Consider the following 27476-nt stretch of genomic DNA (forward strand, 5'->3'; position numbering starts at 1 on the left):
TATATACGGGGGTGTGGAACATTTTGGTCCTACAGTCATAGATGTGGTCATACATTTTGGTGAGTTATGTTGATCTGTTAGATTCTTCACACTCACGGCTTTATTGTACTGAATTGTTACATATGTGAAATCAGGGGGAGCATCTGACTAATATTAAAGTGGAGGATGAAGAAGAGCGGGTGAGGGGTGATCAACCGTGTAAGAGTGAAATGGAAGAGGAAATTCCAGGAGATGTTAGCACAGGTAAGTAATAATGAATTTAGAAAGTGAATTCCAAGGTTACTTCTACATTGCAGTAACACTTCAGACAATGTGTTATACATAGTGCAGGACCCGAGGGAACTGTGAAAGAAGTTCTCTACAAGTTGTTTTATGATTCCGATGATGCACCAGTTTTTTGTGGGGCGCCAGCTGCGCTTAACAGCTGAACTAACGTCTGAGATCTGGAATAACTCAATTTAACTCTATCCCAAAATCCGCCGAATACAGCGAAGGGGGGAGGGTATAAAACGGGCTCACAGGGCTGAGCCCGCTCCATAAGATGAGCGTGTCGGCTCTACATTACAGGGACCCGCGCCTCACAATTCGAGAAACGTGGCTTGTTTTTTTTAAAAAGAAAAATACAGAAAAAGATCTTTTTTTAATAAAAAAAAAGTAAAAATGATTAAAGTTAATAAAAAAAAATGTCTTCGCATTTTTCCCCAAACTCAATGTAAAAAATAAAAATTGACATAACTTGTTTCTCTGTGTTTGTAAAAGTTCAAATAATTGCAATATAAAAGTTTCAACTATTATTAAACCAAACGCCGTAAAAAAAAAAAAAAAACAATCTTTATCAGTCACCTCATCTCCCACATAAAAATTGAATAAGAAATGATCAAATGTCTAATATACCCTAAAATTGTACCAATAAAATCTGCAGCTCGCACGCAAAAATTAAGCCCTCACACGGCTCAATTGATGAAAAAATAAAGTTATGGCTCTCAATTTTGTGACATAAGACAAATTTAATTTTTAACAACAATTTGTTTTTTCCTTGTAAAAGTAGTAGAATGCAAAAAAAAACAAACGATGGCATCACCATAATCGTATTGACTCGCAGAATAAAGTTACCATGTCGTCATTACTGCACTGTGAATGTGGAAAAAATGAAACCTAAAAAATAATGGAGGAATTCGTTTTGCCATGAAAAACTACAACTCTTCCCGTGAAAAACAAGCCCTCATACGGCTTTATTTAGTTATGGCTTTTGGAAGGTGGGGAGGAAATAGCAAAAATGAAGACCGCATTGCGGAGAGAATAGGTTAACCACTTAAACACCACAGTCAATGCTGATAGGGGGCTCCCTTTGACACTTCCAGCCTTGACTGGTTACACACACACACAAACCTTCTTCCTTTTTTTTTTTTTTTTTTTTTTTTTTTTTTTATAGTATTTTTTTTTGCTTAAAAAAAGCAACAGCCAGTTGTTACTTGAAAGTCTATAGTGATTATATAAAATTAATTACAAACAATGCGTTTTTCTTGACTTTTTGATGTTTTTATGGCCTTTTTTCCGCCATTTTTTTTTCATAAGTTTGTCTATAGAACATTAAAAACTCCAGAAGAAAAACAGGGGATCGTCTCGAGGTTTGTAGAAATCCATGCATGAAAATAACCCTATTAAGATAAATGCAACTGTTTGTCAATCGCAAAAATGTCTCCAAATTTTCTTCCGCATGTGAATTTACCCTAAATGTCAGTACGTGCATCATTCTGCAGGAACTTTTATACCGCCAATGACCTATATGTATGTCATTTTGCAGGAAACTGTTAAGCACCATTTTGAAATAGTCAACAAATAAAATAAACACATACATTTTGATGAATTCCTTTGTAATTTATTTGGTTTTACCATTACAAATCCCTAATAATAACCACTGAGGTCCTCATTATAGTTCTAGATTTGATATAAGGCTGAGGACAAGAATTGAGTGGTACACATACCTGTAGTCAAGGGAGGAAAGGGAGCTAATAGATAATAAGGAGAGCAGAAGAAAAAGGAACAATTGCAGACTGGACATCAAGCTACTGTGAATTAGCCGTGACAGAGAAGGCGCCGACTTATCTAATAAACTGAGCCAGGCAGCAAGCCCCTTCATCAGGTCACCAACACACAGGGAAGGGGGGGGGCTCCCTGCATCCTGAGGCTGCGTCGGTACGTCACAGCTAAGGGGAGAAGCTCCACTTTCGGGACCACGGTACAGGACAGGGAAATCTGGATATCCTTGCAGTTTCAAAAGTGAAAGTATATTAGGAAATTTCTTCATTTAAAATTTACTAACCAATTAGGAACACTTTCGGATGTCGGACAACCCCTTTTAAAGTGATGCCCAGTAGGTATTGAAGGGCCAAATGTGTTGGAAGAGGACAGGCTTGATTGTCAGACATGGTTGTACTTTGCACATTTTTGAGTTTTAGCAAGTCATGGTTTATGCAATAAAAGTGGTGTTTGAGTGTGGGCTATAATCCTGGACTTTTATCATTGATACGATTTAAAGGGTTATACAAAGCTTTTATTAGGCTGCAAACACACATACAATTTTTGATGCAAATAGCTATGTTATAAATTTGGCCTACTTTGTGGTTTTAAAAAAATAAATCATGAATTCCATTTTTAATCCTAACAGAAAATCCCAGTGAGAACTCTGAGGGAGATTTCATGCAGCAGTCTTCAAGAGAAAACCTCCTTATACTTAATGTACATCCAGGACTTCACAGTACAGATCTATTATATAATCCCCCTAATCATGAGGAAACTTCTACTGACCAATCCCAGATTGTTACCGCTCACCTCAGTACAACTCAGAAAGTGGGTAACAAATTCCAATGTGGTAAGCCGCTTACAAAAAGCTCAGATCTTTTTACACACAGCAAAATTCTCACACGGAAGAAGCCATACTCCTGTTCAGAATGTGAAAAATGTTTCACAGATAAATCAAATCTGCTTATACATGAGAGAAGTCACACAGGAGAGAAACCGTATTCATGTTCTCTGTGTGGAAAATGTTTTACACAAAAATCTAATCTTGTCATACATCATAGAAGTCACACAGGAGAGAAACCGTATTCATGTTCACTATGTGGAAAGTTCTTTACAGACAAATATTATCTTGTTATACACGAGAGAATTCACACAGGGGAGAAGCCATTTTCATGTTCGGAATGTGGGAAAAGCTTTACAGACAAATCGAGTCTAGTTATACATGGGAGAATTCACACAGGAGAGAAGCCTTATTCATGTTCAGAATGTGGGAAATGTTTTACACAAAAATCCATTCTTATTAAACATGAAAGAATTCACACAGGGGAGAGGCCTTATTCATGTTCAGAATGTGGGAAATGTTTTACACAAAAATCAAGTCTTGTTAGACACGAGAGGAGTCACACAGGAGAGAAACCATATTCGTGTTCACTATGTGGGAAATGCTTTAGAAATAAATCAAATCTTGTTAGACACGAGAGAAGTCACACAGGAGAGAAACCATATTCATGTTCAGAATGTGGGAAATGTTTTACAAATAAATCAGATCTTGTTATACACGAGAGAAGTCACACGGGAGAGAAACCATATTTATGTTCAGAATGTGGGAAATGTTTTATTACTAAAGCCAGACTTGGGGATCATCAAAAAAGTCACACAGGGAAGAAACCATTTTGATTATATGTTAAATGTTTTACAAGGAAATCTAATTTTGAAACTCCCGAAAGAATTCATATTCTTGTTTGAAATGGGGGAAAAGCACAAAAAGATTTTTAATTTATCAGTTTTTTTTTTACAGATATTAAAGAGGCTCTGTCACCAGATTTTGCAACCCCTATCTGCTATTGCAGCAGATAGGCGCTGCAATGTAGATTACAGTAACGTTTTTATTTTTAAAAAACTAGCATTTTTGGCCAAGTTATGACCATTTTTGTATTTATGCAAATGAGGCTTGCAAAAGTACAACTGGGCGTGTTGAAAAGTAAAAGTACAACTGGGCGTGTATTATGTGCGTACATCGGGGCGTTTTTACTTCTTTTACTAGCTGGGCGTTCTGACGAGAAGTATCATCCACTTCTCTTCAGAACGCCCAGCTTCTGGCAGATCACGCTGTGACGTCACTTCCCCAGGTCCTGCATCGTGTCAGACGAGCGAGGACACATCGGCACCAGAGGCTACAGATGATTCTGCAGCAGCATCGGCGTTTGCAGGTAAGTCGATGTAGCTACTTACCTGCAAACGCTGATGCTGCTGCAGAATCAACTGTAGCCTCTGGTGCCGATGTGTCCTCGCTCGTCTGACACGATGCAGGACCTGGGGAAGTGACGTCACAGCGTGATCTGCCAGAAGCTGGGCGTTCTGAAGAGAAGTGGATGATACTTCTCGTCAGAACGCCCAGCTAGTAAAAGAAGTAAAAACGCCCCGATGTACGCACATAATACACGCCCAGTTGTACTTTTACTTTTCAACACGCCCAGTTGTACTTTTGCAAGCCTCATTTGCATAAATACAAAAATGGTCATAACTTGGCCAAAAATGCTCGTTTTTTAAAAATAAAAACGTTACTGTAATCTACATTGCAGCGCCTATCTGCTGCAATAGCAGATAGGGGTTGCAAAATCTGGTGACAGAGCCTCTTTAACAGCCAATAATAGTGATTAATTTTTTGGATGGAATTAGCCTGGATCTACCAACTTCACAGATCTTATCTCTACAGAAGGAAATGTCATAACTATATCTATTAGGGTATGTGCGCACACAAACTCAAAAACATCTGAAAATATGGAGCTGTTTTCAAGGGAAAACAGCTCCTGATTTTCAACTGTTTTTTTAATCAAACTCCTGTTTTTTACGGCCGTTTTTGGAGCTGTTTTTTTATATAGTCAATGAAAAACTTCTCCAAAAACGTCTCATGAAGTGACATGCACTTCTATTTCGCGGGTTTTTTAATAAGCGGACGTTTTGAAAAACAGCCGCGTAAAAAACGCCCCATTACACAAACGCCATATTTCCCATTGAAATGGGCAGATGTTTGGAGGCATTCTGCTTCCGATTTCTCAGCCATTTTTCGGGCAGTGTACAGTCCGGAAATAGCCAGTGTGAACATACTGACTACCTTTAAAGAGGCTCTGTCACCAGATTATAAGTGCCCTATCTCCTACATAATCTGATTTGGCGCTGTAATGTAGATAACAGCAGTGGTTTTTATTTTGAAAAACTATCATTTTTTTAGCAAGTTATGAGCAATTTTACATTTATGCTAATTAGTTTCTTAATAGACAACTGGGCGTGTTTTTACCAAACTGGGCGTTGTACAGAGAAGTGTATGACGCTGAACAATCAGTGACCAATCAGCGTCATACACTTTTCATTGTTCCAGCCCATTGTTAGTGTGATTGTGCAGTGAAAGAAGCTGCGCTGGAACAATGAGAAGTGTATGACACTGATTGGTCAGCGTCATACACTCCTCTGTACAACGCCCAGTTGGTAAAAAGTAAAAACACGCCCAGTTGTCTATTAAGAAACTAATTCGCATAAATCTAAAATTTAAGCGAGCTACGCTGTTTCCATAACTACCATTCAGTTCTACGGGACTTACGAAGACAGAGTAGCTCAACGAGCTACGCTGTTTTCTTCATGTTCGGGAATCACCCGAGTGGGACCCTCATCTATCTGACATTTATGGCATATCCTGTGGATATGCCATGAATGTCCCGATAGTAAAACCCCTTTAAAGAATTAATTCGAATTCGCTGCTCCAGATTTGGTATACTCAAACAAAGAAATGTTCAGCTCACCCGATTCGAGTAGTTTCGCAGTCTAGGCTTGGACAATTGATCACAAGTGCACGACTCCCCTCTGTGGGTACGTATAAACCGCTTTCCAATATAGGTCTGCACTCCTTGGAATGACTAAATACAAATTTTGTTTTATTTTTTCCAAACCCCATATAAACGGCCTTCTCCCAACAAAAATAGTTAAAACTATAGCTTACATGTTTCGAGCGCTACACAAAAGACGGAAGATGTGGATTTAACTATTTGTAGGGAGGATGTCTTCAAATGGGATGTGGAATAAATAAACAATATTTGTATTTTGTCCGATACACAGAGTGCTGTTCTTTTTTTCTACATTGGAATGCTCCAAACTTGGTACAAATGATTAGAATGCTTAGGCTGGGTTCCCACGTAGCTGCGGAATTTCCGCAATGGAATTGTGTGGAAATTCCTCAGCATTTACAGTAGCAGCAAAGTGGATGAGATTTAGAGGGGAGATGCTGCGTTTTTGTTGATTTTCCGTTGTGGGTTTTCCCCATTGAATTCAATGGGGATACAAACCCGCAACAGAAAGCCATGTGTTGCGACTTTTACGGCGTATTCATAGCGGTTACGCCGCAAAAATCGCAACTACGGAAAAAAAAAAATCATACTTACCCAGAACGCCCTCCTTTTTCCTGCAGTTCGGCCTCCTGGCATAACGTTTCATTCCATTTGACCGCTGCAGCCAATCACAGGCTGCAGCGTAACATGGCCTGCAATGTCATCGTAGACTACGCGCAGAAAACTGAGGAGGCAAGCATGAACGGCTTTTTTTCACAGTGGAAATTTTGTTTGAAAAACCGAACCACATTGTGGTGCAATTTTCCTGTTAGAATGTACTGCGGGATCCAGGTCGGACAAGCTGCGTGATTTTTCCGCAACATATCCGACCCGTGGGAATCTGGTCTAAGAGTAGAATCACACGCAGCAGATTTGTAGCAGAAATTTCTGCAATTGAAAATGGTTTCATACATCTCATTAGGGTTGTTTCTGGAGCATGCACATGGATTATATTGCTGAGCTTAGATCTCCTTCTGCATCAGCACGGCCCGTTTGCGAGCTTACAGTGAGGGCATGCAAGTGAGTAGAAAGATAAAAATTACAGATTCGGAATCTGTGTCTTTTAAGCGATTATTCCTTGTAGTTTAGGCGGGTTTTCGGAGGTGACAATTTCTTTAAACAAGTTTTTTTTTTTTTTTTTTAAGTTTTTCAATGTAAATAGAAGACAAACACCCAACAGAGTCCCCCTGTCCATGAGCAATAAATAAGATTACAACTACAGTGTTGTGAAAAAATATTTGCCCCTCAAGCGATTTCTTCTTCTATTTTCTAACATTTTTCACATTTAATTGTTTTAAATTATCCAACTTATTTTAGTGTAAGATAAAGACAACACAAAATGCAGCTTTGAAATTATCATTCCATTTACTGAATATAAAAATTTATTCAAAACCTATATCACCCATGTGAAAAAGTAATTGTCCCCTTAAACCTAATAACTGGTCGTGCCACCCTTGGCAGTAACAACTGTAATCAAACGTTTGCGATAAATTTCGTTGTCTTTTACATCGCTGCGGAGGACTTTTGGCCACTCTTCTTTGCAGACTTGTTTTAAATTTTGTCTACATTGGGGGGTTTTGGAGCATGTGCTTACTGTTAAATGGTCTTGTCACAGCATCTCAATGGGATTCAAGTCAGCACTTTGACTTGGCCACTCCAAAACCTTTAATTTGGTTTCTTTCGAGCCTTTCAGAGGTGGATTTGCTTGTGTTCTTTGGATCAATGTGCTGCTGCATAACACAACTGCCCTTGAGCTTTTGAACTCACTGACAGCCATTCTCCTTCAGGATTTTATAATAGTGAGCAGAATTCATGGCTTTATCAATTATGACAAGTCGTCCAGGTTTTGCAGAAACAAAGCAATCGCAGACCATCATACTATTACCACCATGTTTGACTGTTGGTTTGATGTTCTTATGGTGGAATGCCATGTTAACTTTATTCTAGATGCAGCGAAACCCATGTTTTTTTTTAAAAAAAAAGTTCTACTTTTGACTTATCAGTCCACAGAATTCTATCCCAAAAGTCTTGGTGTCATCTAGCTGTTTTTTGGGTAATGCAAAACGAACCTTTGTGTTCTTTTTAGTCAGCAGTGATTTGGGCCGTGCAACTCTCTCGTGGATGACATTTTTGCCCAGTGTTTTTTTATTTTTGTAGAATTGTGTACATTTGACCTTAAGTGGAGCAAGTGAAGCCTGCAGTAATGTGGATGTTCACCTGGGTTCTTTTATGAACTGGATGAGTCATCCGCGTGCTCTTGGTGAAATTTCGGTAGGCCAGCCACTCCTGGGAAGGTTCACTACTGTTACAAGTTTTCTCTATTTGTGGTAATGCCTTTCTCTGTGGTATGCTTGAGTCCCAGAGCCTTAGCAATGGCTGTGTAACCCCTTCCAGACAGGTAGATTTCAATGACTTTTGCGCCAGACCCCTCCGGCTGGGACTCCATGCAAGCACACACACTGTCGTCTTGTGCCCCTGTAGACCAGCAGAACCTTCCCCTTTGGATCTGCAGTGAGGAGAAGCCACTGCCACAAGGGTGGGGCTAACATTGATTTCACGATTCTAACCAAAATCAGAATTGTGCTTAATTGAAATGCCGAATCAACTGAAATTAATTTGATTAATCTCCCAGCCCAAGCTGTAACATTACCAGTCTGTTGATTTAGCCAAACTTGGCGTTCTTTTTTTTTCCTTATAAATTTCACCGTTGCACCTCTCTCAAAACCATGTCTTTTCAAAGTATATTATGTTATTAACCGTATTTACCCATTTTCATATGTTGGGGGCCTGTTTTGACATTCAATTGTATTAAATAATTTTCTTTTAAAAAAATAGGTTTCATCAACTCTCACCTTCCACTTAATGCTTCAATTAAGCTGTACACATGTATTACGCACCTAGTATGCATATCACTGGATCAGCCGGGACGTAACAACGTCATTTGCAGTCTATTGGCACAGTTCAGTTGTATTGTCCCAAAGTATGAAATTATTCCAGTGTGGAAAACACATTGAAACAAGTAATATAGCTTATCCTCGTTCCCATTTATTTCATTATACACTTGGGAGACAGATTGTTTTTTTTGTTCCCTTTTAAGGTAGTGAAAGATTCACTTAAAGAGGCTCTGTCACCACATTATAAGTGGCCTATCTTGTACATTAATGAGATTGGCGCTGTAAGTAGATTACAGTAGTGTTTTTTTATTTAGAAAAACTATCTATTTTCACCAAGTTATGACCTATTTTAGATTTATGCTAATGACTTTCTTAATAGACAACTGGGCGTGTTTTACTATATGACCAAGTGGGCGTTATGGAGAGAAGTGTATGACGCTGACCAATCAGCGTCATACACTTCTCTCCATTCATGTACTCAGCACATAGTGATCCTGCGTTGTTCACTATGTGCAGCCACATACTCGCACATTAACGTTACTGAAGTGTCCTGACAGTGAATAGACATCACTTCCAGCCAGGACGTAGTCTATTCACAATCCCGACACTTCGCTAACGTTTGTGTGTGACTTACTCACACAGCACATCAAGATCTCGCGAGATTACGCTTGCTGTGCTGTAAGTCCCACACAAACGTTACCGAATTGTCGGGATTGTGAATAGACATCCCGTCCTGGTTGGACGCGATGTCTATTTACTGTCAAGACAGTTCAGTAACGTTAATGTGTGTGTATGTGACTGCACATAGTGAACAACGCAGGATTCACTATGTGCAGAGTAAATGAATGGAGAAAAGTGTATGATGCTGATTGGTCACTGATTGGTCGGTGTCATACACTTCTCTCCAAAACGCCCACTTGGTCAAAAGTAAAAACACGCCCAGTTGTCTATTAAGAAAGTAATTAGCATAAAGCTAAAATAGGTCATAACTTGGTGAAAATAGATCGTTTTTCTAAATAAAAAACTGCAGTAATCTACATTACAGCGCCGATCACATTATGTAGAAGATAGGGCACTTAAAATGTAGTGACAGAGCCTCTTTAAAGAGGTGAGTTGTGCTCACTACTAATTTAATTTTAAAAGGCTGCTCCATCAGTGTAATAATGTATTGATATAGCAGTCTAACATGAATTGGTGGATTACAACTACTCCATTTAGCCTCCCAACGTGTGTTGCCGCATATAACGGCATCTGCACGGGAGAAGCGGCTGTTATTAAATGGCGATGTAGCTGGTTCAGTATCACCTTTTTATAATCTCTCACCAATCAATCCAGTTTAGTCGTACTATTGGTTGGTTGTATGACGACATTGTGTCCTGATTGCCAATTACTTGGTTTTCACAGCTAACCACAAAGCGTGGAACATAAATCGGGCAGCGTCTCGATGTCTAATAGTGAACAATACCAGAGTTCATCATCTGCTCTATAAGAGTATATACTATTTATCTCTGTGGTGTTCCTCATATCTATAGCTAAAAATTGTGTTATTCAATGTGAATATTTGTGTGGATGAGATCGCTACTAGAAATTACTGTGCCAAATAAATTATTTCATTTGTTTTATTACACGATTCTATGAATTAAATTCCTATGTATTATACTGTATGATGCCATCATAACATTTCTTCTATGTTTTACTTGTCTAAAGTAGATTAATTTCTCATAGAATTTTTAGGCAGCATTGGTGTATTTATCTGTGAGCAGTACTATAGATTCGTAATGTTAATTTTAGTCAGGAATGACGTCTATCATAATTACAATAATTTTATCACCTATAATTTAATAATGATACCATTATTCTGGTTTAAAGGGAGTTATTTTTATATTATCAGACATGTCAAACCAATTTACTTGATTTTTTTTATAAAGTAGGAACCTGGACAAGGGGCTGCCAGTAGATGTAATACACTTGGATTTTTCTTAAGTCTGTTGGTTTAAATAGTTTAATTTGTGATTGAATATGGTCTTTTAGACAATTTTCGATTCAAAGAGTAGTCATAAACGGGTCAAACTTGTGTAATATTATACAGTGCCTTGCAAAATAATTCACCCCCCCTTAGTGCTTTTTCCTGTTTTGTTGCACTACAACTTGGAATTAAAATGGATTTTAAATTTGCTTTTATGTAAAGGACCTGACAAAATAGTCCAAATTGTTACAAAGGATTGAAAAAGAATACATTGTTTATAAAAACAAAGACAACAACCTTTGTCTGAGACAAGGTTGTAGAGAAGTATAGATCAGAGTAGGGTTATAAGGAATAAAATAAACTTTAAACATCCCATGGATCACCATTGAATCAATTATAACAAAATGGAAATATGGCACAACCACAAACCTGATGAGAAGGCGCCGACCAAAACTACCAGGCAAGGAAGGCATTAAAAGGAACCTATCAGAAGTTTGAGATTTCAAAATTGCTGCCATGGCGACATGGGGAGGGAAAGGCCATTTTAAAGGTAACTTTTTTTTTTTTAGTCATTCAAGTTGCATGAGAAAAAGATGTTTAATTCTAATGGCGCACCGATTGCACGTGCCACCGAGGCGGGATTTGATGTGCAAGTGCTCCTGCACTGCACACTGCAAGCCCTGGCCCTCCGCTTGCTCCAATTTCATCACAAAGTACTAAAGCCGCACATCACTGTTCGAACCGTAAAGTTATGGAACCTTCTCCCACAGGATTTGGTAATGGCTTAAAGTGTGGAGAGATATAAGAAAGGGTTAGAAAGGGTTCTTCCTTGTAAGACACAATATACAGGCCTACTGGTAGTAATGTAGAATGTGGATCCAGGGATCTGAATGCCAGCTCTACTTATGGAGAATTGGGTCTCCACCATGTATAGAGTGTTTTTTCCTTTCTTTGGCTTAACTGGGGATTGTAAGTATAAAAAGGTTAAACTTGATGGACTTAGGTCATTTTTTTAACCCTCTAACAATGTACCTGTCTCTCTTCATAAAATCACGGGGACGGAAGGTGAGCTACATTTGATTGAAATCAACAGTCTGGAAAAACGCATTACATACCTGCTTTAGGGCTGGGCAATTTTGCCTAAAAATAAAACCTAGATTTTTTTCAACACTTTGGGTGATTTTCGGTTTGAATCTCGATTTTCTTACTTTTTTCCCATTTATTTAACAGTAATACCAAGAGATAATTGAATACATTTTCTTTATATAAATAACTTAACATATTTTGCTATAATTATTGTACGTAACTTCACAACTTTTAACCTCTGCAAATACTTTATTTTATCATAAATATAATTGGAAAACTGTTTATCTAATTGATTATAACTTCTGTGTTGCCCGGCAGGGAACAGGTTAACAGAATCTATAATCAATGAGGCACTGCGTGCACTAACATCCCTCTCTGCCGTCACCCCCTGAGTCGGTCTCTGACACTGCCGGATTCACACGACCGTGAAAAATGGTCCGTGTGTCAGCCGGATTTTTCGGTCCTATCACGGTACATATGAAAGGGACTCCTGACATCATAGTCATTCAGACTACAATCACCCGACAGTGAAAAAAAAATGGCGATTAAGCTGAACATTGATCAGTTTTTTTCATGTCCATTTTACATCAGCGTCTCCAAATTCTCATCCATTTCCTGTCCGTCAGTCCTTTTTTCCAAAAAAAAGGATGGATTTAATTTGTCAGGGTTTTTATGTCCCAAGAGAACACCTCTGTGCCGATGTAGATAGTGCCCACGTCTAGTGACAGTGCACACATAGTGCCACCCCACCATTAAAGGGCCACAGGGCCCATGTAGACAGTGCCACACCGCCTTGCAGATAGCCGCCCACCCCCCATGTAGATCGTGCCACCCTTGTAGATCGCAGCACGCCCCCTTGTAGATCGCAGCACCCTCACTCCCTTGTAGATAGCATCCCCACATGTAGATCGCAGCACCTACCCCCCCCCCACCTTGTAGATTGCAGCACCACCCCCTCCCTTGCAGATGGCACCCCCGCCCCCTTCTAAATGGCAGCACCTCCCCCCTACTTTGTGGATTGCACCACAACCCCCTTATAGATCGCGCCGCTGTAGCTCTTGCTAGATGCTGAATCCCCAGCCAAAGGTTGCCAACTCTTTGGCTGGGGATTAAGCTCCTAGTGGGGGCTACAGTGGCGCGATTTATAAGGAGACAGGGTTGTGGTGCGATCTGCAAGGGGGCTGGTGGTGGTGTGAACTGCAAGGGGAGTATCTACAGGGCGGTGTGGCTATGTACTAGGAGTCTCTGCTTCCTCCGCAGAACTTCTGTTCCGTACTGTATAATTTTGTTCACTACAGAACAGTTCCACGGGGAAGCAAAGACCGAACGGGGCAGACCAGGCAGTGACGAGGCAGCGGGGCGGAGCTTCCTTCTGCAGCAAAGCGCGATGGCGCCACTAAGAATCGATTTAACGATTCTGTTAACTAATAGAATCGTGAGATCCCTGAGGGCAAATTAATTTGATTAATCACCCAGCCCTAATCTGCTTAGATCAATGTATAAATAGAAAAAAATGCCCATTTTCCTCTCTGCTGGCAAGAAGTGTTATTAAGCCACAGTCAGTTTTGCTGTCTTCTCCTTTTTTACACAAACGCAAAGGAGGACAGTATTAAATAGACTCTGTCACCACATTATAAGTGCCCTATCTCCTACATAAGGAGATCGGCGCTGTAATGTAGGTGACAGTAATGCTTTTTATTTTAAAAAACGATCTATTTTCACAACATTAGGAGCGATTTTGGTTTATGCTAATGAGCTTTCTTAATGCCCAAGTGGGCGTATTTTTACTTTCGACCAAGTGGGCGTTGTACAGAGGAGTGTATGATGCTGACCAATCGGCATCATGCACTCCTCTCCATTCATTCACACTGCACTAGCGATATAGTTATATCACTATGTGCAGCTAAATACACAAACCCTAACATTACTACAGTGTCCTGATAATGAATACACATGACTATCCAGCCTGGACGTCATGTGTACTCAGAATCCTGACACTTCTGACTCTTTTCTGTGAGATTTAGGGTATGTGCACACACACTAATTACGTCCGTAATTGACGGACGTATTTCGGCCGCAAATACCGGACCGAACACAGTGCAGGGAGCCGGGCTCCTACCATAGCATCATACTTATGTACAATGCTAGGAGTCCCTGCCTCGCTGCAGGACAAATCTCCCGTACTGTAATCATGTTTTCAGTATGCGAGAGTTGTCCTGCAGCGAGGCAGGGACTCCTAGCATCGTACATCAGTATGATGCTAGCAGCCCGGCTCCCTGCACTGTGTTCGGTCCGGGACTTGCGGCCGAAATACGTCCGTCAATTACGGACGTAATTAGTGTGTGTGCACATACCCTTACAGCAACGGATACGAAATCTCGTTTACCTCGTAATCTCGCAAGTTTTCGTATCCGTTGCTGGAATCTCACAGAAAAGATTCAGAAGTGTCAGGATTCTGAGTACACATGACGTCCAGGCTGGATGGTCATGTGTATTCATTATCAGGACACTGTAGTAATGTTAGGGTTTGTGTATGTAGCTGCACATAGTGATATAACTATATCGCTAGTGCAGTGTAAATGAATGGAGAGGAGTGCATGATGCTGATTGGTCAGCGTCATACACTCCTCTGTACAACGCCCACTTGGTCGAAAGTAAAAATACGCCCACTTGGGCATTAAGAAAGCTCATTAGCATAAACCAAAATCGCTCCTAACGTTGTGAAAATAGATCGTTTTTTTAAATAAAAAGCATTACTGTCACCTACATTATAGCGCCCATCTCCTTATATAGGAGACAGGGCACTTATAATGTGGTGACAGTCTCTTTAAGTTACAAATTGAACTTCAGAAGTTGGAGGCTTGGGCAGAAAAGTGGAAAATGAGGTTTAACACTAATAAATGTAAGGTTATGTACTCGGGAAGGAAAAATACATAGGAAATTGAAAAACACTGGTTAACACTGACATGGTAACTTAGGAATTGAACTGTAGTAAACAACTGTAGCCACCAGAGTCAGGCGGCTGCTGCCATAGCAAATAAGATCATGGGGTACATCAAAAAAGGCATAGATGAACATAATGAGGACATAGTTCTACCACTTAATAAGACACTGTATCAGACCAAACATGAAATATTGTGTACAGTTTTGGGTACCTGTGCATAAGAAAGTCATAGTAGAGCTTGGGTAAAATGCAAAGATGCAACAAAATCATTAGGCATAGTTGCTACCATATATTATCAAAGGCAGTATTGAAATAATTTTTTTGAATTTTAACAAAATAACATTATTCCTATGCCTTGGACAAGCGGAAGTCCCTGGAGGCGACACTTGTGGGATCGGCAACGTCATTTCTAAGGATAATACCAATCCATGGGTTGTAGTTGTGTCTGTACACAATACAAGGTGAGCACCTTCCTTCTCCTTTACACTATACAAAAATATACAGACGGCATTAACCTATAAAGGCGCTCTGCATTTTTTTCTTTTTATTGATAGTAGAGCTTGAGCAGGTTCAAAGGCGGGCAACCAGGTAATAAATGGAATGGGTGGACTACATTACCCAGAAAGATTAGGGTTTTTTCGTTTTGAAAACAGACGGCTGAGGGGCGACCTAATAACTATGTATAAATATATGAAAGGTCAATACAGAGATCTCTCTCATGATGTATTCATACCCAGGTCTGTAACTATGAGGGTATGTTCACACGGCAGCGTCCGTAACGGCTGAAATTACGGGGCTGTTTTCAGGAGAAAACAGCCCCGTCATTTCAGCCGTAACGGCATGTGCAGGCGCTTGAACGCCGCGTCCATTACGGACGTAACTGGAGCTGGTTTTCCATGGAGTCCATGGAAAACGGCTCCATTTACGTCTGAAGAAGTGACATGACACTTCTTTGGCGCGGGCGTCTATTTACACGCCGTCTTTTGACAGCGACGCATAAATATACGCCTCGTGTGAACAGACAAACATCAGCCCATTGCTTTCAATGGACAGATGTTTGCCAACGCTATCGAGGCGCATTTTCGGACGTAATTCGAGGCGTAAAACGCCCTATTTACGTCCGTAAATAAGCCGTGTGAACATACCCTCACAAGGGGCAGTCTCTACGTCTAGAGGAAAGAAGGTTTTTACACAAACCTAGAAGGGGATTCTCTACTGTAAGATTAAGTTGTCATAGTGAATTCACTGAAAGAGATGGAAAGGTGCCTGGATGCCTTTTTTAAGTGTAATATTACAAGTTATAGGTACTAGATTTCTGGAGATGGGTTGTTTAATCCAGGGATTTATTCTTATTGCCAGATTTGGATGAGGAAAGATATAAAAAAAAATTGCCTTTTGCCTCAAGGCGGTTTTGTTTTCCTCTGGATCAACATTACAGGATAATAGACTTAACTCGATGGACTTTTTTCAGTCTCATATACTATATTACTATGTAGGATCAAGACACATTTTATGCCATGTTGAAACAACAAAAAAATTATGCCACAGTTACTTTGAATGAACCTGGATAAAATGACATTAAAATTGCAACACCAAGAAGGAAAAGTTTTAGAATTGTGGAAATCACAGGATCGATAAACATGTTAATGATATGCAAATTTAAAAAAATGGAAACAAAATATCCCAAACATCTTGATTTATTCAGTATCGAGTATGACGGCCACGCACAGAAATACACACACACACACACGACTTGGCATGTTATCAATGAGGTTATTAATGGTTGAGAAATGTTATGCCGTGCTGAACGCACTTGGGCACGCAAATCATTAAGTTTGGCTTGCCTTCAGCTCTCTTTGCAATTGCCGGAAAATTACGTGTCAGATGTGCTCGATGGGACACCAGTCCGGAGACACTACAGGCCATGGTAGCGAGTTTAGGTAACGCAGGCTGCTCACTGAAGCACGAGCAACATGCGGCTTGGCGTCCTGTTGAAAAACTGCTTCTGGGTCACTTTGGAGAAATGGCCGTACCACTGGATCCATTACCAAGTCAATATACAGATGTAGCCATCTTTAACTTGATTCTGATAACTTGCTGTAGCGTGATATCACACAACAAAAGTCATTGAAAAGTGAAGATAAGAGATATAGCCATTGTTTATTTAATTCGTTTAATTCAAGGTAAAGACGGCTACATCTGTAACACAGTTCTTTTAGTGTACCTGAAATGAAGACTAGAGTGTTATGGCTACCGTACATTATGCCATCCCACAGCATAATCCAGGGAGTAGGACCAGTGTGTCGTTCTGTTGTGAAGGCTTCTTCATGGCGTTTGTCCACATGGTCTCCAGACCAATCTCTGGCTATTGTTGCATCCGAGACAAAAGCGGGACTCCTCGTTAAAGAGGATAGACCTCCATTTCAGGTTCCATTGCCGTCTTGCTGTGCACCATGATAGCCTTTGAGAGCGGTGGCATGTGGTCAATGGAACATCTGTAGCTGGTCGTTTGACTCGTAATCCAATGTTGTGCAAAGACCTTCTGATTGCTTGTGTTGACAGTGGTTGCCGCCCTAGGCTTGGGATGTGACGTCCAATTTCACTTGGAATACAGAATGGATCGCTATGTGCTATTCTTCCAATCAGACTATCTGTCCGTGCAGTGATTCGCCCCTTGCTGTCATTCTCGTTTGTTTGTAGATCTCCCAATCTCCGGGACTCGCAAAGTTTAACAGTGCGGACATCTCGGCCTAGGCGCGTAGTGATCTGCCGGATTGATAAACCAAGATCTCTCAGTTCAAGGATTCTGTCCCTCTCCGTTTGTGATAAGTGGTGATAACTGGCGTGTCGATGAACAGGGAAGATCGCACAATTATCCCACACCACTTGATCCAATTTTTGAGGTTTCATGTGGCTAAAAAAAACTTTTCTGTCAATCTGGTTTTTATGCCTCTCCCACATGCCACAGATCAGAGCTAGGTGCTTGAAAATTTCATCATTTTCAGATCTTAGCGACACCTGCTACTTCCCCAATTTGCATAACCTTACGGCTTGAACTTCTTGGTGTTGCAATTTCGATGTTGAGAAGTGTAGTTTAACCCATTTAGAACACAGCCTTATTAGATGATTTTTTCAAATCTGAGGTGTGTCGCTTTATCTGGGAATAACTTTGGAATGCTTTAACCTACACTACTGTTCAAAAGTTTGGGGTCACCCAGACAATTTTGTGTTTTCCATGAAAACGCACACTTATATTTATCAAATGAGTTGCAAAATGACTAGAAAATATAGTCAAGACATTGACAAGGTTGGAAATAATGATTTTTATTTTAAATAATTTTCTCCTTCAAGCTTTGCTTTCGTCAAAGAATGCTCCATTTGCAGCAATTACAGCATTGCAGACCTTTGGCATTCTAGCTGTTAATTTGCTGAGGTAATCGGGAGAAATTTCACCCCATGCTTCCAGAAGGCCCTCCCACAAGTTGGATTGGCTTGATGGGCACTTCTTGCGTACCATACGGTCAAGCTGCTCCCACAACAGCTCTATGGGGTTGAGATCTGGTGACTGCGCTGGCCACTCCATTACAGATAGAATACCAGCTGCCTGCTTCTTCCCTAAATAGTTCTTGCATAATTTGGAGGTGTGCTTTGGGTCATTGTCCTGTTGTAGGGTGAAATTGGCTCCAATCAAGCGCTGTCCACAGGGTATGGTATGGCGTGATGGCCTTCCTTATTCAAAATCCCTTTTACCTTGTACAAATCTCCCACTTTACCAGCACCAAGGCAACCCCAGACCATCACATTACCTCCACCATGCTTGACAGATGGCGTCAGGCACTCTTCCAACATCTTTTCAGTTGTTCTGCATCTCACAAATGTTCTTTTGTGTGATCCAAACACCTCAAACTGCCATCCCGCCCTATTCTAACAAATCTGACTCTTTTAGCAGGGACGCAGCGTCATTTAACGTTAATGTATACTTGCACCTCTTAATCTTCTAGAGGCATTGATCTTCCCCTTTCATACACATCCTTAGGCTTTTTACCGATAATTTTTATTTACCCTTCTTTTCTTTGCTTCCGATTTCTTAAGAGTAGGGACATGCGCAATCCTTGCCTTTCTGTACTTAGTTTCTGCTCTCTGCTGCACCGTAACAGCACGCAGGCGCGTGCCTCCTCGGCTGGATTGGTGCAGCCTTCTGAGAGCTGTGATTGGCACATAGACCTGCCTGTCTTTCGCATGACGGCCAGATTGTATAACCTTCTCTGATTGGATCTTACGCCCGCTGTCATGGCGGCCCGAGGGCTTAAGAGGGACAGATTCCTCACGCGCCGTTAGTTGCCCCATTTGAACCCCTGAGGACGCTGCGGATGCAGCGAAACATGTCGGGGGGGGGGGCTTCTCTTTACTTTTTAATTCAATGTCTCACTGACCGTTAGTTACTGACACTATTGATCTGTGTGCCGCGGTGTTCTGCAGACGCTGCGAGACACACAAACAAATACAGACTCCATTGTGTTTACCAATTGCATCTGTCTGATGCAAAATACATCCCTGTCAGTGAGCTTTGGCTCAATTTTAAACATTGTTCTTTTGTTCAGTTACCCGTGTATTTAATCATAATAATTAAAAGTTATATTTTAATACATTGTATATATTTTCATAGCCGGCTGGGAATAAAGACATCCCCCTTTTTTGCTTAACCGCAATTCAGTATTTTTAGTGGATTTTGGGCCTATTTTTAGGAATATATTTTAGGCACCATGTCCGGTCTGAAGAGGTCTTGTGGTGACTAAACAATCGAAATCCCCCAAAAGTGACCTAATTTTGTAAACTACAACCTCAAGGCCTTTTGTAGGGGTATAGTTAGCATTTTGAGGGGTTTTTTTTGCAGAATTTCGGAGATTTAGTCTATGAAGATGAAAATCTACTTTTCTTCTGCTAAAACATAGAATTTTTTCATTTTTACAAGGAATAAAGGTGAAAAAGCACCACAACATTTGTAAAGCAATTTCTCCTGATTACGGAAATACCCCATATGTGGTAATAAACTGATGTTTGGACCCACAGTAGTGCTCAGAAGGGAAGGAGCGCCATTTGGATTTTGGAGCGCAGATTTTTCTGGAATGGTTTTCGGTGCCATGTCGCGTTTGCAACGCCCTGGAGGGACCAAAACAGTGAAAACCCCACAAAAGTGACCACATTTTGGAAACTACACCGCTCAAGGAATTTTTCTAGGAGTATAGTGAGCATTTTGACCCCACAGGTTTTCTTGTAGAATTTAGTGGAATTAGGCCGTGAAAATTAATATAAACATTTTTGTCCACTAAAATGTTTTTTTTTTTAAATTTTCACAAGAGATAAGATTAAAAGCCGCCCAACATTTGAAAAGCAATTTCTCCCGAGTACGGCAATACTCCATATGTGGTCATAAATGTCTTTATTAGAAATTAATTAATCCTTTCAGGACAGGACTGATCCTTATTTGCTTTTTCGTTTTTCACTCGCCGCATTCCAAGAGCCATAACTTTTTTTATTTTTCCGTCAATAGGGTGGTGTGAGGGCTTATTTTTTGCGGGAGGAGTTGTAGTTTCTATTGACACCATTTAAAATTACCCTAAAATGTACTGTATTGTTTTTACGTCTTTCACCATGGGGTAAATAGGACAACTTTAATTTTATTCTGCGTCTCGTTACGATTATACCAAATTTATATAGTTTTTTTAAAATATATATTTTACTACTTTTACAAAGAAAAGACTTTTGTTTTACCGAGGTAGTGTAATGTATTCCAACTGTCAGCAAGCCTGTGAGGACCAGCCAGAGGATGGTCCTCATAGGCTTCCATACATGGCCGACCCGGAGGCCGTTGTCTGGCCTCCGGTTGCCATGGGGACTGCCAATGTGCTACAAACCCCCTAAATGTGGCAATTGCAATAGATCGCTGAATTTAAGGGGTTAATTGCCTTAATCAGCGGCGATGAGCCGCTGATCGGCAACACTGGATTGTCAGCTGTCGGGGAAAGCTGACCTCCCGGTTCCCGATGCACACTGTCGCCAACAGTGTGCATATTGGGTACGACAGTGACTTCCTGTCACTCTGACAGCAAGCCTATCTGGCCGGTCCTGATAGGCTTCCGTCCATGGCAGACACGGAGGCCATTGTTTGGCCTTCATTTGGCATGCTAATAATCGGCAAACCGATCTGTCGGTCTGCCGATGTGCTAGAAACCCCTAAAATGCGGCGATCGCAACCAATCACCGCATTTAAGAGGTTAATTGCCTAAATCAGCAGCAAAGGACCGCTGGCTGGCAAGAGTGTAGTGTCCGCTGTCTCAGAAAGCTGTCATACCGGTTACCGGTGCACAATGCCGCCGACATCGGGAAAGACTCAGTAACTATACTTCCTCGTGCGGGAAGAAACCTACCATGACGACTTATAGTTACTGACTCGTGCGGGTAGGGGTTAATAACCAGTAATGGTATAATAATTCTCATTAGCAAAAATTTTAATAATGCTTACGTTTGCTTCGTGAAAAAATATATTTTTTAAAAAAAGGGCATGGAGTCACACATTTTAAGTGTAGACTCCTAGAATTAACCAAATAAAAAAAAGATTCAAAGCAGAAGTCTAAAAAATATAATGACCACAAGAAGGCTTTTAAGTAATATGTACAAAACAGAGACAAATATTTTAAATCAAAGCGAGACTCACCGTTTGAAAGAGATGTAAAAATCTGATGTCTGAGTTATTTCAAGGTATAGATGAGATACATGTAGTTGAAAAGTGCAGGGTGCAAACCACCTTTTTATGGCTTAATGTAATTGATTTAGGGGTTGGTTTATTTAATGCACTCTATAATTCCTAATTGTGTAACCGATGGGAAAAAGGGATATATAAGAAGTGTGTCAAGCGTTTGCGAAAGTTTGTGGAAAATATGAGGTGCAGGTAAAAAATACATCAGAAAACACATTGCGCACATACAAACCGCCTGTGGTTTTTATTGCGGTTTTAACTGCATGTCCAATAAACCGCTCATGTAAATATACAGATGTGTCCTCCCTTAACTCACCCCTAAACCTGAAATAGGCCCTCTTCACATCGCGTTTATGAACTACGTTTATCTTGTATGTCGGGAAAGCTCCCGATATACACAATAAACGTGTCTATAGGGGTCCATTTGCCCAATGGAGGCTAAAAGAGTGTCCTTTTAGCCTCCGTTTGGCTGGTATTGGTTGGTTTATATTTTCTTAATTAATTTTTTTTTAGGATAAAATAGTATAGCAGACTACACTGTTCTATCCTGAGGAAGCCCACAAAAAAAACATACCGCGCGCTATTTGGTTTTTAACATGGGAGCCTATGGGTGATAAATTCCATTGTTGGGCATCCGTCACAGATGTGTGCTAAAAGTATATGTCGTGAAGCTCCAGTTTCGTATGTATGTGTGTGTATATATATATATATATATATATATATATATATATATATATATATATATATACACACACATTAGGCAGCTGCGTTGCTAGAGCTTCCTGAACACCTGCTCTGCCCAGGAACTCGCCTGATGTCACTGTCCATATGAGTCCCTGGGCAAAGCCTTTCTTGATGCTTCCTCTGCCCAAGGGCGCTGCAATGGAAGCTCTTGACATCAATGTCTATATATGGACAGTGACTTTGGCAGTTTCCACAGGGCAACAGATTTGACTGTATGCCATAGTGTGGAATATGTTGCAGCCTTTTGTCGGAGGTATACGTCCGGGGTCTTCCCAATGCATACCTCTGATGGAAGGCCAAAACAAAATGTATGGCCCGAGATCTTAAAGGAGTTGTCCAGATTCGGGGCTATTTTTTCATACTGATGACCTATCCACAGGATAGGCCATCAGTATATGAACGGTGGGGTTCTGACACTCGGACCAAACACTGATCAGCTGTTCCGGCTGCTGGGTTTGGTGTCAGCCAGTGGTGTTTTTTGTCACCCCAAGGCAGACACTAACCGCTCCTCCAGGGCAACTGGTTACTGTCCGAAGCCCTCGTTAACCCTTTTATTAAAAATTTCAGTTTCACACGATCGGATTCGATTCAGGGGCTCAGAAGACATCATCACACATGAATATAAAACCAGAGAGGAAGGGGATCTCTTTGAAATATTTTTTTTTTTCCAAGAGGCCCCCCCTCCTCTGGTTTTACAATGTGTATATCACCGGCTCTCCTACTTTTACTTACTGAACTACTCCCCCCCCCCCTCCTCTTCTTTCCCCGTAACTCCTCCATATACTTACCCTCCTGGCTCTTGTCTGATCCTCGGCTCCCTGACATCATTAGTAATGGGTTCACTTTTTACTACTACTTTGCATTACTGTACATTAGTGAAGAAAGTTCAGCAACTGCATAGCAACTATTCAAATGCAAATCCGAGATAAAGTGGTCCCAGATATTCACATCACTAATGTAGGATTACAAATAGGTTGCCAAAAAAGCTGTGTGGGAGTCCTGCATCAAAAACATCAATAATAGCCCTCAGATTACTGCACAAGAAGCCACTGGAGAGACACGGTATCCTAAGATTGGGATCATCTGTCTAATTAACCCCTTTCTGCTGCACCCATTTTCTTGTTTTTCTTTTTCGATTCTTCCTCCTCGCCTTCCAAAATCCATCATTTTTGGTAGACGGATGAGTTGTAGTTTTGCTGTATAATTGTAAAGGGTATACATACAGCATATATATTATACAGCACGCAGGATCAGGGGGTATATATATTATATACAGTAATATACCATTCCACTAGCACTTAGCTGAGGCATCTCGTTGTCAGGTTCTTCCTGACTAGTGTGTTCTCAATCTTTGAGGACCTTCTGCTCGGCTTCTTTTCAGCATCAAGAAAAGTATAGAAACATTAAAGAGTAGCAATTTATAAGAGAGGAATCACAGGCCTGTTTCACATACTGTATGTCGCCAGAGGTGGTCAGGCCGTGCTCGGTGCGCAATGTCAGCTGCCTCTCTGCTGGGGTCGCCGCTCACCCCCCCAGACATTCCATATACTTCCTGCTTTGTTCCATCAGCTGCCTCTCTGCTGGGGTCGCCGCTCAACCCGACAGTCCCTATACTTCCTGCTTTGTTCCGTCAGCTTCCTCTCTGATGCGGTCGCCGCTCACCCCCCCCCCCCCCTCTCCCCGGACGGTCCCCATGCGTTTTTCTTCGTAAACAAAGCAAAAAGCATGGAGACCATCCGGGGCGGGGGGTTGTTGAGCGGCGACAGCAGCAGAGGAGGCTGACTAAACCAAGCAGAAAGTATGGGGACTGTACCGGGGGGGGGGGGGGGTGAGCGTCAACGGCTGACCAAAACAAAGTGGGCTAGCTGTAAATAGTGCAGCTACGGCACTGCTGTGCGCTGTTTGTGTGGGGGACCACTCTTGGCGCAGGCAGGGCCCGACCGGCTGATTTAGTGGGTCTGCTTGCGCCTCAGCAGCCAGCCTGAATGTGCTGTAACTGATAGTCCCTGCACACCAGGCAGCCATACCTTCGGCGTTCTGGAGGAGTAGCAGCGTCGATGCCGTCACATTGAGCCTGGTCTGCCATTGGCTATCCCAGAAGTCAGTAACTGTATGCTATCCAATAAGAATAGCTGATATATTAATCACATATTAGCGATTCTAATTGGGTAGAATACAGTTACTGACAGCAGAGGCATGTAATAACCGAACCGAAAAAAACAAAATGCGAAGACGCCGGTTAGCTGCGCTGATTTTTGGTTATTTTTCAATTAATTGCACAGCCCTATTCTCAATTATACAGTATTAACTTCTGGAAATGCGGGAAGAGAGCCAAAATTACATCCGTCGGAATTAGCACAGGAGTTGTCACGCAACTCTCCCAGTTTCCGACAGCTAACCCCCAGGAACATACGTCAGGTGTAACGCTGCAGAAATGTTCATTTCAAATAATGTACAGGGTCATGTGAAGGACACACAGGTGCTGAGCGCGTTACATGGTCATGTGATGGACACAAGTGCAGTTTGTTACAGGGTCATGTGATAATAGGTGCTGAGCTCGTTACAGGGTCATGTGATGGACACACAGGTGCTTCTTACAGGGCCATGTGGCAGACACAGGTTCTGGGCTTGTTACAGGGTCATGTGATGGACACAAAAAATAGAATCAAAAGTGCAGTCGACTACAATATTGATTCAGACAGGGTTCCGTTCTGACGGAAAGCTCAGATGGATTGACGCACATGTGAACGGCGCCTTATTAAACTATTTTTACTTTTTGAGATACAGCTATTTTGTATTCTGTATACAGAGCAGCTGTATCTAGCGCTGAGACCCGAGTCCGTCAGGTCAGTGGGACTGACTGGTTCAGTGTCAGTGGGTCCTGCGTGTCGACGGTTCATAACTTAGATGTGATCGATAACAGGTGGATCCTGCTTGCCAGAGACACAGGACCTGCTGACACTGAACCCGTCAGTCCCACTGGCCTGACGGATTCAGGTCTCAGCGCTAGATACGGCTGTTCTGTATACAGAATACAAAGCAGCTGTATCTCAAAAAGTAAAAATTGTTTTTCATAAAAAGTATTTATTTAGAAAGTTGCACAAAACACTGATTATTAAAAAAAATAAACATTTCAAAGGTGGGCATAGCCTTTAAAGTGGTTTACAAATTAAACATTTTCTTAAAATAAAAAAAATAACATACTTACCCCTCTCCTCCCAGTCGTTCCTGCGCTGGGGGCTCCTGTCAGATCTGTTCTCTGTTTGTATATAGCGGTGACATCATGTTGACCGTACACCATTAATAGCCTCAGCGGCGTTCAGCTGCGACCAGTAATTAGCTTCGGCGGTGATGTACCGTCGACGTGATGTCACTTCCGCAGTCACTCGGTGTACACACAGAACAGATGACCGAAGCCCCCAGCGCAGGAACGTCTGGCAGAGCGATAAGTATCAGGGCCGGCTCCAGGTTTATGTGGGTCCTTGGGCGACACAAGACTTAGTAGGCCCCTTTGTGGGGGAACTCACGGTGGCAGTAAAATGGCAGAAAATGTCACTTTGTGCCCCCATATAGACGTTAGGCCCTGTTTATGCCCCCGTATAAAAGTTAGGCCCCCAATTTGTACCCCCATAAGTTTAGCACCCTCTAGATAGTGCCACATAGCCCCCCTCCCAGGTAGTGCCACACAGCCCCCCTCCCAGGTAGTGCCACACAGCCCCTTCTCTCTGGTAGTGCCACACAGCCCCCCTTCCCGGTAGTGCCACACAGCCCCCACCTCCCAGGTAGTGCCACACAGCGCCCCCTCCAAGGTAGTGCCACACAGCCCCCACCTCCCAGGTAGTGCCACACAGCCCCCACCTCCCAGGTAGTGCCACACAGCCCCCACCTCCCAGGTAGTGCCACACAGCCCCCCCCCCCCTCCCTGGTAGTATCACACAGCCCCCCCCCCCCCTCCCTGATAGGTTCATATTTTCACTCCAAAAAACCAAAGTAAGCCAAGCAGAATAATCTCGAAGGCTGGGTTCACACGAGCATGTTACGTCCGTAAAGGACGGAACGTATTTCAGCCGCAAGTCCCGGACCGAACACACTGCAGGGAGCCGGGCTCCTAGCATCATAGTGTCCATATATTTACCTATATGTATTTGTATAAGGCCTCCTGCACGCTTCCATCACCGTTTTCACGCCCGTTTTTGACGGATCCGTGAGCCCGATTTAGCGGCCGTGTGATTTCCGTGTGCGCTCCGTGTTTCCGTTTCTGAGCATGGTACTATCCAGGGTGCTGAAAGAGCAGGGTTGTTCAGCGCTAGTCACTGTAGAGGGTGCTGAAAGAGTTAATGGGCTGCACTGATCGGCGGTAACTCTTTCAGCACCCTGGACAGTGACTAGCGCTGAAGAATGACCATGCTCGGTGCTCGCAAAATACAATTTTAATGAAATAAATCAGTTCGTACTTACTTTCCTCCTGGGATGACGTTTCATCCCATGTCACTGCTTCAGCCAATCACAGGCTGTAGTGGCGGTCACGCAAGTCTGGATGACGTCAGAAGGCCGGCCTCCAGGGATGACGCTTCATCCCACGTGACCGCCTCTGCAGCCAATCACAGGCTGCAGCGGCCACATGGACTGCTGCGTCATACAGGAAGGTCGGACTGGAGGAAGAAGAGGGACTCGTCACCAAGACAACGACCGGGTACGTACAAACTGCTTTTTATTTTTATCAGCAGCCACTTCTCTCTATCAGTGATGGATAGAGAGAAGCGGCTGCCGATTAGTGTATCTGTAATGTACTTCTGCCTGCCCAGCTGTTGCTAGGCAACGGCTCCGTCACACACGGACCGCACACGGAAGCCTTCCGTGTGCCTTCAATTTTTTTGATGGCCCCATTGACTTGCATGGGCCTCACGGTCACGGAATCTTGGGCCAAAGTAGGACATGCTCTACTTTTGATCGGAACGGAGCAACGGGACCGTCAAAAAAACTGAAGTGTGCATGGCCCCATTGAAATGAATGGGTCAGGGTGCTAGCCGTCAGAAAAACGGCTAGCACCCTGAAGAAAAAGACTGAAGTGGCCTAAGACCCATTATGTGTGTATATAGAATATATATATTAATATTTATATAATCATGTATGCCTCGCTGCGGGACAACTGTCCCGTACTGTAATCATGTTTTCAGTACGGGAC

At 42.0% G+C, this 27476-nt stretch overlaps 1 protein-coding gene and 1 long non-coding RNA gene across 4 annotated transcripts in view; one reads left to right on the plus strand and one right to left on the minus strand.

The window, feature by feature from the left end:
• The window catches only part of LOC142661238 (uncharacterized), a 42956-nt gene extending 39132 nt beyond the window's left edge, over positions 1-3824 (plus strand). For all 3 annotated transcript variants that reach the window (XM_075838644.1, XM_075838727.1, XM_075838769.1), the window contains exons 8-9: positions 135-243; positions 2669-3824. In XM_075838644.1, the coding sequence (XP_075694759.1) occupies positions 135-243; positions 2669-3699 (1140 nt within the window). In that variant the 3' untranslated portion in view covers positions 3700-3824. The remainder of the gene's footprint in view (positions 1-134; positions 244-2668) is intronic.
• The window catches only part of LOC142678221 (uncharacterized), a 46980-nt gene that overhangs the window by 17281 nt on the left and 2223 nt on the right, over positions 1-27476 (minus strand). The window lies entirely within an intron of this gene.

This window comes from Rhinoderma darwinii, chromosome 1 (assembly GCF_050947455.1).
Source record: "Rhinoderma darwinii isolate aRhiDar2 chromosome 1, aRhiDar2.hap1, whole genome shotgun sequence".
Classification (NCBI taxonomy): domain Eukaryota; kingdom Metazoa; phylum Chordata; class Amphibia; order Anura; family Rhinodermatidae; genus Rhinoderma; species Rhinoderma darwinii.